This window comes from Pararge aegeria, chromosome Z, assembly GCF_905163445.1.
Source record: "Pararge aegeria chromosome Z, ilParAegt1.1, whole genome shotgun sequence".
NCBI lineage: Eukaryota > Metazoa > Arthropoda > Insecta > Lepidoptera > Nymphalidae > Pararge > Pararge aegeria.
In genome coordinates, this window is record NC_053208.1 from 26,260,007 (window position 1) to 26,272,795 (window position 12,789).

At 36.1% G+C, this 12,789-nt stretch overlaps 1 protein-coding gene across 3 annotated transcripts in view; it reads left to right on the forward strand.

Annotated features, from left to right (window-relative positions):
* Nucleotides 1–12,789, forward strand: part of LOC120636057 (protein furry) — a 186,965-nt gene that overhangs the window by 150,821 nt on the left and 23,355 nt on the right. For all 3 annotated transcript variants that reach the window (XM_039907326.1, XM_039907327.1, XM_039907328.1), the window contains exons 44-46: nucleotides 7,403–7,531; nucleotides 9,279–9,410; nucleotides 9,997–10,141. In XM_039907326.1, coding sequence (XP_039763260.1) covers nucleotides 7,403–7,531; nucleotides 9,279–9,410; nucleotides 9,997–10,141 — 406 coding nt within the window. The remainder of the gene's footprint in view (nucleotides 1–7,402; nucleotides 7,532–9,278; nucleotides 9,411–9,996; nucleotides 10,142–12,789) is intronic.

The following is a 12,789-nucleotide window of genomic DNA, read 5'->3' on the forward strand; positions in this document are numbered from 1 at the left end:
TCAAATCACAGACGAAAGCCCGCGTTTATTACGGTTTATTACAAATCCCGTGGGAATCACAAAAATTCATTCCATTGGTCGCTAACTTAGGGCGTAAAGGAAGGATAAATAATTAAATAAATTTACTTTCGCATTTATAATATATATATTATATTGTATTCCACTACCGGCACTACCGGTAGTGGAATAACGGCTAGTAACGGGCTATTTTAGATATATGTTAGTTACATTCAACCCATATCCCTAACCGATTTCTAAGTGAAATCGTACCGGAACGCTAAAATGCTAATCGTATTCGTCGGTAGGGTGGTAACTAGCCACAGCCGTAGACTCCCACCAGAACAGAAAATCGGGAAGTATAAGTTCCCAAATTGCCCCTGCTGGTGATCGATCCCCAGACCGCCTACTTTAAACCATAGCGTTCACCGCTGCGCCAAAGAGATCGTCAAATATAGATACCGCGAGAAATAAAGATTTAAAGATATGAGGATAGACTAGATGAATAGAAGGAAGATTTTAAAAGTACTTTTGCAATATCAGACGCCGTGCACAAATAAGAGGCTTATCCCTAGAGATCTCCTAGGGGAAATCTAAATAACTATTTTATACTATTTCAAATAACTCGTTTGATCTCGTATTCGATTCTCTGAGATCATGTATTAGTGCTTTTATCCGTATCCAGTTAATGTTCGTATCAGAAGTGGAATATTAAAAATTGTTAATAACGTAGTAAATTTGTTTCAAGTCCTCCCTGCGATGTTTATTTTAAAAGCGGCTTTTATATTTGCTTTTAGGGAAACATACGAAGGTATACATTTCAATATACCTACTAATTAAGTACAACTTGGTTAAGGCCCCGTTCTTTTTTTACTTACAACAAAGTGTAATTAGAAGTACCATGCCGCTGCCATGCGACTTTGAATATCGCATATGAAAGGTGCTCTACTTCATTAAAAAAAATAGTTTTTTGGAATCCTGATATGTACCTTGTTGCACTTGTTATAAAGTCCAAATTTGTTCACACCTCCATGTTCCGATTGATCCAATCTAGAACCAAAAATGGAATAAGTCGCTACATTTAACTCTGTCGTCATATTATCGTGAGGCCACTGAGATCTTGTGAAAGTAAAGCCTATATGCGACTACAATTACTGTAATAAATTACACGGTTCTCAAAAAGCCGCTAGGCAGAAACGCGTGGGAAGCCTTGCAAACCAGCAAAGGACGTATGGGATATGGCTTGTAAATGCCGTAACCCTAACGTATTAGCCAGCTACTGTCTTAGACTACATCATTCCATACCATCAAGTCAGACAACGGCTTACTAATGGGGAAATAAAAAGATGCCAACTGCTTATATGATGATGTTTGTGATGATGACATGTTTTATTTATTTATTTCAAACAAACAAACACATAAAAAGTAATCCAAAGAATACAGATAAAGTCCGTGATTTCCACACTAGGATTCCCTGTGTCGTGGAAGTCACTTCCTTCCAGGTTGAATACAATAAAGGTAACTTAATAATAAAATAAAAATAAAAAATCAAAAACATACAAAAAAAGCAATTGGAGCAATAATGACAAAAAAATTGTTCTTTAATGTGTGCAATGTGTGTGCGTGTGTATGATTGTGTGTATGACTGTGTTTGTGTGTGCATGCGTGTGCATGCGTGTGTCTCTCTGTGTGTTTATTGTATGTTATATTTATTCTAATATTGTGAGCATTTTTTCTGTTTCTCCGTAGTTTGATTCAATTAACCATTTATCAAGTGTCTTTTTACATTTATATCGTGACATTTTTACAATTTTTAGTATTCTGTTAACCTTCGTATAGAGGAATGGTCCAGCAAACAGGTAAAATCTACGTCCAAACTTCGTTCTCAAAAAAGGAAACTTCCACCGTTGAAGGCGTGAGCGCGTTATAACTGTTAAGGCTGCGGACTTATGAAATCGAAGTATAACGGATTTTATATATAACTGTCTAACACGCAAGAACCCACACTCTGAATAAAGGCTGTCAGTAGGATACCGAAAAGGTTTTTTGTACGCAGTTTTTAAGACGGCTCTTTGAGTACGTTCAAGTTTGAGTAAGTAGGTTTTACCAGCTGCACCCCACGCTGGTAGGCAGTAGTTCAGTAGTGATTGGCAGAGTGATTCATAGACAAGCTTTATTATTTCTGCATTAGCCACATTTTTAAGTCTTCCGAATATAAACATAAATTTTCGCAGCCTACCCCTTAGTGCTTCAATTTGTTTGTCCCATCGCAACCCTTCATCTATTACAACACCGAGGTATTTTAAACTACTTACCTGTTCGAGCATGGGACATTTGCAGCTCTCACTTTTGTAGTCAGTACATGTATGGAATTTAATTTTTAATGTATCTATGGGATCAGTTCTACTCGATATTTTAAAACAGATAATTTTTGTTTTGCTTGTGTTAACGGTAAGCAAGTTATTTCTGAGCCACGCAAAAACCTCTTGCAAACCCTGTTGACATAACCGCTCCGCTGAGCCCCAGCTATTTCCATAAAAGACTACGGCCGTGTCATCCGCGAAGGTGAAAAATTTTGCCTGCCTGACGTTGAGGGAGCATAGGTCATTTATGTAGACTAAAAATAGGGTTGGGCCCAATACGCTGCCTTGAGGCACACCGAAATTGACTTCTGCTATTTTACTGGATAGGTTATCAACCGTAACTTTTTGTTTGCGGCCCGTTAAATACGACTGGAACCATTGCAGTGGAGTACCACGTATTCCCAATGCTTCTAATTTCTTGATCAGGATTTTCCTAGACAGAGTGTCAAAAGCCTTGGCTAAATCAAGGAAGACACCAATACATCTATTTCCCTGATCCAACTTCGCAGAAACAAAATTAGTTAGTTCAGTGACCGCGTCTTCAGTAGAACGAATCGCTCTAAAACCGTACTGATTTTCTGAAAGAAGATTTCTAGATTCCAAGTAATCCAACAGCCTTTTATTAACAACCCTTTCAACTATTTTGGATATGCAAGAAAGTAAAGATATCGGCCTGTAGTTTGACACATCTGTAGAATCTCCATCCTTTGGGATAGGACACACATTTGCTATTTTAAACGTATCTGGTACTACCCCCGAAGATAGGCTAAGATTACAAATGAATGTAATAGGACTAGCTAAAACAAGTTTACATGTCTTTAAAAGTTCGTTTGTGATAGTATCTATGCCAGCAGCAGATCTAGTTTTAAGGTTGCTAATGATCTTCAGGATTTCTAGTTCATCAGTCGGTGTGAAAAAGAAAGAATACTGGCTATTGTTTTTGACACTCTGTGCTGAGATATTTTTTGCTAGTTCAGCTTCAGTTTTCCCTACCTCATCCAGAATTGTTCTTGCAAGCTTTTCGCCTATGGTGGAAAAATAGTTATTTGCCTCGTTAAGTACGTGTGTCGGTTGTGGAGTATTTTCAGTTATAAGTTTGTTACATTTTTTGTTATTTTTAGAATTAAGATGACAAATATCTTTAAGAACATCCCACTTCTTTCTCAGATCGTCTTTATTCTCTAATAGTCTTTTTCTATCGTATTCGTCCTTAAGATTTTGTAAGATATTATTGCAGGTATTTCTGTATTTTTTATAGTCAATTAAAAGAGTTTGGTCGTTCGGATTTTTACGTACTGACATATGGAGACGATCGCGTTTCTCCGCACATCTAATCAGGCTTGCAGTCATCCATGGCTTAAGTATACATTGCGAATGACGGATAGTACGCAGCTCTGTATTTTTAGACACAATAGTGTTTATAATATTGATAAACTCATCAGTGGCTTTATTAGCGTTAGTTTTTTCATACAATTTAGACCAGTCTGTAAGCTGAAGATATTTTGTTACTTGCACATAATTAACCTTTTTTAAGTGGATGGGTCTAGGTAAAGTAATTTGCTTATTATTATTAATTGAAAAAATAACAGAATCGTGATCACTTATATCTGATCTGCAGACTACTACTGAAGTTGTTGTTCGTGATTTCACAAGAACGTGGTCCAAGCAGTTTAGGCCCCGAGTTGGAAGTTGATGACCAGGGACAAAGCCATACTGGGCTGTAAGATTTAAGTATTCATCTGATTTCGTATCATTTGTGTCATTTTTAATATCTATATTAATATCGCCTACAATGAAGCAACTTTCACCTTTAATGTTTTTTAATAACTGCTCCAGTGAAGTAAGAAAGTTATCAATGTTTTTGAAGGACGGTGACCTATAGATACATATTACGGTTACAGCCTTCTCTAACTCTACTATTAGGCAGTTTGCATCTAAAAACGATGGCTCAGATATATTAATTTTGAGGCCTTGTCTAAAATAAATGACAATTCCATCACTTTTGTTGAGATATTGTGTAGAGTTTCGTTGCTCATAATTTGTAAGATTAAATGCAGTATTTCCATCCAACAACCAACATTCAGTCAGAATTATTAAATCCGGTAAGAAGTTTAATTTTTGTATGAACACAGTTAGGTAATCTAGGTTTTTACGTACACTTCTTATATTTTGTGATAGAACTGTAATTTGATGTCTAATATCCCCTAGGTATCTAATACATAGCTGGGGCTCATTGACATATGTACTAGTCGATGCGGATACATTAGTATCCAAATCATTTATTACAGCTGTATTAATCATTTTAATTGGTAAAATGGCAAATTACCAGAAAAAAAGGAACAAAATATATAGTTACTACAACTTTTAAATAAACAATGTTTATATACGTAACGGATGTGCCACACGATATTAGACTTTGCGCGGATGTACAAATAATGGTGAGTAAGGTATGGAGGTAGTGTAAGTATAGCTGCTGTGTAGTTAGTTAATATGAAACGAGTTTGGATGATTTCAATATACAATATAAAGTTATTAATACATATTTTGAACAATTTAACCCTACATATCACGTTATATCGACTTAGTATTAAGTCTTTATTCAAAATATTTAACAGAAAAAAAATGCATGGATATTTCACTACTGTCGTAATAATACGATTTATCTTAAAAATAACTATATTTTCCCCAAATAATATATTACCAAAGGGACGATAACATTTCGCGCCAGTCATCTTTCTTAAATTGAACGTAAAACACAGATACATGGTTTGCAGTATAGTATAATTAACACCCATTAGTCACATATTATTCTGCAAGTTTAGTGGTACGGACACAGACGTCGGGGCACTCTCTAGTTTAGCCAATTGCTCTTCAGACTGGATAAGAATATAGGGTTGACCTTCTTTTTTTCTCATGTAAACCTTGTCGTTCGCAGTCCAACAGAACTCATAACCTTTCGACTTAGCGGCCTCCCTGGATAGGTAGAATAACTTTCTAGTTTTGCTTGTAAGGCTGTCCGACACATAAATCGGTTTATTATAACCAAGAAGGCCAAGATGGATAGTATTAAGTGCGGGACCCATTTTATTCTTTCTATAATTTTTTATTGCACTGAGGAACTCCGATTTTATAATTGTATTTGAAAATTCGACTATGAGAGTTGAATTTAATTGATCTCGCTTGTTTGGTATACGTTGCACATCCCGTAGATCGCATACATTTAGTTCGACGTTAAGGTGACTGGATAGTTTCTGGATCAGGGAAAATAAGTCCCGTTTCGTTTCCGTGATACGCTTAGGGACACATCTTACTTCAATTTGGCTTTTAATTGCGTTGCGCTCGATTATCTCAATTTTGTTTTGGAGGAAATTACACGACTCCATCAGCTTTTCTCGATCCTCTTCTAAAAACTTTATTTTGGTCTGTAAATCTGAGACTTGGTCCGATATATACCCTAAGGATTTCTCAATTTCCTTATTAGTTGATTTGATGCATTCATTTTGCCGTTTGATTTCTGTGATATGCTTTTCTAGCGAGTCCAAGCGTGAGTTTTGTTTGTCCATAAAAGAACCTAACATTTCCCTCATTTCGGTTTGGAATAGGCTAAAAACATCACCGGGCTGGTCATCGCTCAAACGTTTAGTACGTTTGGAACGGGTTTGAGTAGTTTCAGATGTTGATGGTTTTTTCGAAATTTCAGAATCGGAAGCAAAATGAATTTTATGTTGCAGCTGAGAGGGATCCATTTCGCACAGCAAGACTTAGTAGTGTAAATAGATGACAAGTGGGTAGTTTTGTATTTAGTACTCGCCGCGTGCGCCGTGGAGATAACGCTCACTCTTGCGAGTCGTTCCTACGAGAGAGACGGCGCGTAAAACAACCTATTCATGCAAACAGTTGTACCAGGGGAGCAGCCAGCCGCAGAGTTATCGAAAGCGGTGCATATGTGTTGCAGTAATTATGTCTATAACGTCTTGTGAGTTGTCACTTACTTGCACACACTGATGAGGCGTAGACAACGTTTGCACGGTTACTTCCTTTAATCTTATGTACTCCTATTTTTTCACTACAATTTAGTCTTCGCGTTTTTGGTTTTCTTCTTTTTATTTATTAATTTACGCAAAAATAAAATTATCTTTTACACGTTCACACCGCTTGAGGGACCGAGGGGAGACCGGAAATGTTGATGATGGTACTTGCCTTAAATAGGCATATTGGATAGAAGCGGGCGTTACTTTGCTTAATTCCATGATATATTATGAAAATTAAGCTTAATTTGCTATACTCCGGAAAAGCAGGCGAATCTGTATGTTGTATTTATATTATTCTTCAATCTTTATACTCCACACAAAACAGATCTTCGGTTATGTAGGGTACATCATATTTCGCACCGAAACCGGAACATTCTCCGGAGATGTTGACAATACAATGAATTACACCATACAGATTCTCCTGCTTTTCGTGGAGAAGTTATAGCGAATTAAGCTTTATTTTCATGAAATTAAGTAGGCATGATGGATGTTATTGTAAATCTGCCATATGATTTTCGGAAGTATCTACTATATCCAAAAAATATTATTGTTGGAGAAATTAACGGTTTTGTTGATAGAAATTCCTAATTATATTTTTAAAAATATTTTATGGCCACACATATTTCGTAACGCTAAAGGCAAATCAGAGCTATCTGCCGTAGTAATCCTTTGTTCCATGACTAAAGATTATTGATTTTGCTATTGATAACAAAAATCAGAGCAACTGATAGAATTTGAAATTATAAAATAATTAATATACTTAAATAGCAAGTGCAGAAATTTTCGAAGATTTTCTGTACAAAATTATGTTTATGTATACGCAATGACATCCGGCTTATTACCTGTCATAACGGATCGCTAGATTTTAAAGTTTTATGATTCCACTTCGAATGTAAATTAAAATACGTATTTCATAATACATGAGTAATATATCATAAGATAAACGCAATATCTCAGCTATTCTTTATTACTGTCATAATGCCTAGTGTTTTTTTTTCGTTTCGTGTCCAGGGTGCGGTAAACCTGCAGCTGCCAGTGCTGTCCATTCTCCACTGCATGCTGTACTACGTGGAGCTGAACGCCCCGGCGGCGCAGCCAGTCAACGCGGACTTGCTGCGGGCTGTCGCCAAATTTATTGACGTAAGTTTCTCAAACCCTACTCCTATTATATCTTATTCATTTATCGATAATCTTACATATATTAAGAGCGATGATAGCATAGTGGATAAGGCATAGGCTTCCCAATCGGGTCGAGTGAGTATGATTTCCGGCACATACCTAACCTAACTTTTCGATGTTATGTGGCTTTTTAATTTCACCAATTAAATATCACATGCTTTTACGGTGTAAAAGTACAATAATATTCTCAAGGCCGTGTGTGTCTGCTATTTCGCACTGGGCCAGTGTGGACAACTACGCCTACACCCTTATCATTCTGAGTGGAGTGTTCAGAGTTCTGTAGTGAGCCAATAATGAGTTGACGATGATAACTTAGTATTGGCTACAACTTTAAAATAAATTTTTAGCCATTCCTGAGGCTGCCTGGTTTGGGTTCAGCACTGACTTTACACTTTTGATTAATGAAGAAACATAATCCTAAATAAAGAAAACGTTTCTTAAGAGACCTTTATTTACTGGCCTACAGACGGTGAATAGAATCACACTTTGTCACTGACTTATCCCCAATTGCTTTTGTACATACTGTAAACCGTATGATAGGTGAAGCTAATGAACTAAAGAGCTTTCAAATTTCAGTTCATTACATAACTGTTCCAATCGAGTTAATAAGTTCTATTAAACCAAAGTGTAATAAAACTCCTGCTGAAGTTAAATACTTTGCTTTACATTCGATTTCGAAACACATTTACGGGTTGTATTTGTGTTTCAAAATCGAATTCAAAGTTTGTTGTGAGCCTCTCATATGAAGTTAGATTTCAAATCCTCATAGCTTTAGTTTTTAAACTATGAACAATTCAAAGGGACGTCAATTTAATAAAGAGAAGTTGAGTTTGTTTACAAATTGTGCATCTGAGAGATAAACGCCAACTCAAATGACGAGTGTTTGTATAATCAAAAAGTCGGGTCCTCTCTATTCTGTAGTTATATTCTATTAGATGATCCGGAAAAATACGCACCACTTAAAATCGATTTGATTACCCTTGTTCATAACTTAAATCCTATTACATAGGTGTAAGGCTCATAATCTAATAAATTGCATGGCATGACCACACTATTGTTTTATAATAAATGTCCCCATAGAATTGTTTGTTGTTGTAACTAACATCGTTATCATTATAACCTCACATTTTACAAAAATACATGTATGAACGCTTCATAAGTGCCTGTGATAGGCCTACATGAATAGAGAATTTTTAAATTTTAATTTTGAATCTCACTGTAAGTTTTATGTGTATCAATAAATTATGATCATGCATAAAATATCCTTACAAGTTTTTATTTTAAAAAGTTACTAAAAAATATTTTTTTACATTTCAATAAATAAATTGCCTTCTTATGAGTAAATGAACATTTAATATGAAAACACCTTGCTTACGGATTAAGCATAGCAGCGAGCAAAACCAATCTTAAAGGCTGTAGTCATAAAAAACTGATTGTGGTTATCTAAAACAATGCTAAGATAATTATCAATGTTAATCTAACGCCACCTATTAAAAGTTGTACGAAGTAGCAATACCCATACAAAGTTAAAAAAAATCGAGAACTAAAATGAAGCGAAGCGAATAAAAGAAATTGAAGTGAATAAAATAACAAAAAGAAACAAATTAATATTTAGATCGAAAGATTATTTTCGAGTTCTTTTGCGAGACACACGCACGGCTATTGGTTTTATGTATTTATAAATGAATCCTCTTTGGTATGTATGCAGCAAGACGGCAACAACTACAAGGAGGCAATGAAGATCCTCAAGCTGGTGGTCACCCGATGCTCCACTTTGGTGGTACCACCGCACTGGGACCACACATCCTCTGTTCTCGACGCTGACTTGCACGGAAAAAAGGTAGTCTATGTTCGAATTAGCTCGTCTTACATTATATAGCTCTAGTTCTTAGTTTAACTATCACGTATTGTGCAACTTGACAGATCATCGTAACCTTACTGGCATCGAGGGTGTGGGTTCGATTCCCACAACTGGAAAATGTTTGTGTAATGTTTTTCAGTGTCTGGGTGTGTTCTATATATCATAAGAATTTATGTATGTTATTCATAAAAATATTCAAGAGTCATCTTAGTACCCATAGCGCAATCTAAGTTTACTTTGAGGCTAGAAGGCGATGTGTATTTTCATAGTATATTTATTTACCTTAATATAAAAGCTGTGATTTGATATCAATGGTTTAACACTCATCGCATATTTTGTATGGTCGAGCCGCCGCTAGGTCGCTTATGGTAGGAAGTTACAAATGTAAGAGCAAATTGCTTTTAAAATACTGTCGATGCACTCTTTGGTGATCCTTGGTGAGACGCGTGTCCCCCATACTCATACATAGGCATATGGCCCCATAGGGATATGGCCATTTTTAATAAAAGACTAGATTCTGATAGTTTTCCCTAAAAGTACTTTATTAAGACGCTTGTTGTTCCAGGAACTGCCCGGCCGCACGATGGACTTCACGTTCGACCTGTCGCAAACACCCGTGATCGGTCGCAAGTACCTGCCAAAGAGTGGCAGTCAACCCGCCACTGGACCCAGCTCACTGTCCAATGCATCTAGTGCTACACCGGATAAAGGTAAAAGTTCGTCACAGTCGTAATTCTTTACATAACATAAGACAAAGTAGATTTCGCTGATTGCGCTTGCATCTTTTAAACTTCTCAGCGTATTCTAATGTAGTGCTTAGGTACGTCTGTCTATCTTAACTGTTTCTAACGCAGAAGCATTATTTTTTTCTAAAACTACTTCAAGTCAAAGCTTGTCTAAACGATTACTCGGGAGAGCAATGCGACGCGGTGGGTCGGAATAATACATCACAGTTTGAATGGGAACAATTTACTTATCAGTTCTACTTTGACATAGTCAAGCCTGTAAAACCTGCTTATTAATCCCTAGCAACTTGATAATTTTATTCTTGGTTGACTAAAAAGCAATTCAATTCTATAAATTTTACACCGACCTTTATTTGTTCCTCTCGCAGTATCGATCGATAGCACTAGGTAAACATTGTAAATCAAATTACGTAACAGATTTTTATGGAACATGTTCTTAAGTTTAACCTTTTTCCTGCGTTCACACTATTGTTTTCGACTGATTTACGTAATCCGGCACGTACTTGAAAAACTAGTTAGCAATGTAAAGCTTTTAAAAGTAATTAAAGTACGGGCGAGAGTTCGCGAGGCAGAATATTCCGCTTGTACGTACTTTATGACAGCCTAGTAGGTAGTTAGGACTTGATATTTTTTCCAAAGTCAAAGTTAAAAATATCTTTATTTAAATAGGTCCATAGGTGGCACTTTTGATGTGTGCATGAGAAATACGCGGTAGTGAGATGATGGCGATAACCATATTCGTAAACTGAAACCTAAAGAGATGAGGGTTCCAAACGCGTCCCGTACTAAGAAGAAGCCCACAACAAACTTAGCCGGGTGTTTTTTTTTTGTTATCACCATCTCACATTATCATTTACGTAGTCCGTACGTTTACGTAGTCCGTACGTTTACGTAGTCCGTACGTTTACGTAGTCCTTTATACTATAATGGGACTTTTCTGTAAGCTTACGTTTCATACAAACTTCCAACTTTTTAAGAGGCAATGGGTAGTTTATTGAAATCTATCTTTATCTAGTTGTCAGGACTTCGGTTTTCCTTTCGGGAGGCCCAAGTTATATATGTAATCGGTTGACGATAATGACGACGACAATTTCTTCACTTTTGTACACATACTTGTTTAGTTGTTTTTGGCATATTTTCTTACGACCGACCACGTGGAATTCGACCTTTCGGTTCGAATAGGTAAAATTGTAAACCCTTTAAATTGCGAAATCAGTTAATCAAACCATCCGCATGACATCAGTCCGAGAGGTTTCTCTTCACATCAGACTATTATACTTTATTAGAACTATTAGAACATCTTATCCGTTGTAAGCCGGGAGTCGCTTTAATTAAGAAGAGGTACCTCTTCTTTTGAGCACATCAAGGGACAGAAAAGATTTCTTGCAAGAAAAGAGTGGAGACCTTTGTCCGTCTCTGGGATGACCTCTAAGTATTATAATATTATAAGTAGAATTAAAAAAAAAAAATAGAAAATCAGAAAAAAAAAGTTTAACTAAGCAAAATCACTATCCGCTATGCGACATTGAAGCTCAAACTTTTTTGTGGGATTGAGTATATGCTTTTATAATATGATTCAGACACACAAACACACACACGCACAACACCCCGTCGTTGTTGCGTCCGGGGGGCAAAACAGATTTAATAAATCATGGTTACTATACGATTGTTGGATTTATTAACGACAAGGCTTCTTTGAAGCATTCGATCTGATCTCCAACAAGATAGAAAAATTCTAAAAATTGTAAACTGTAAAATGAGAGAAAGAGCAACTGCTGATTTTCTTGCCGGCTTCTCGGTAGAATCTGCCTACCGGACCGATGGTAGAATCAATACAAGCAAGCATTTTCACGAGACGTTTCCGAAGTTCTTATAAAACAGGCCAGCTTGAAATAAATGAATTTTGAATTTAACATACGCACTGTTAGATTTTCATTGACGTATAGTTATTATATATGGGTTTATATGTATGCATTTTAGTTTTAAGCTAATATGGTAATTCTAAGAAATTGTATTCCCTTCAAAATAAAATTAATGTTGTATAATTCTCTAGCTCAATGATATATCCAATATGCTTTTTGTAGTTATAGCCGTACATATAACTCGTATTTGAAAGAAATATTCAAACAGCAAAAAATTTAAATCTTATCCTTAAAAATAAAGATAAGTGACTGTTCCGAAAAAGACTGTTCCTGTTCTGAACTATTTAAACAGTGTAAAGTTTTACCAGTGCAGGTATAGTAGAAAACTTTTCCAATAACATATATTGAAACAAAGTAGAACATCCTGTATGCACGCGGGTCGTCACTCGAAGCCGGTTATGCACTTCGGGCGCGTTCAATAGGTATGGCGAGAGCATGAACGTTTACCTATTTCCTCGCCTAATTAATGAATTACCCACTGATGTACTAGACTAATCCTCGTAATATTAAGAATAAACTGGAATCCTTCTTTTTGAGTCACTTATGATCATTTTTATACCCAACATGGTACACTGGGTAACTTAACGTACTTAGACTTAATTCTCTGTGAGCATTATCCCTACTAATATTATAAATGTGAATGTAAGTTTGTTTGTTAAGCTTTCACGCAAAAACTACTTAACCGATCCT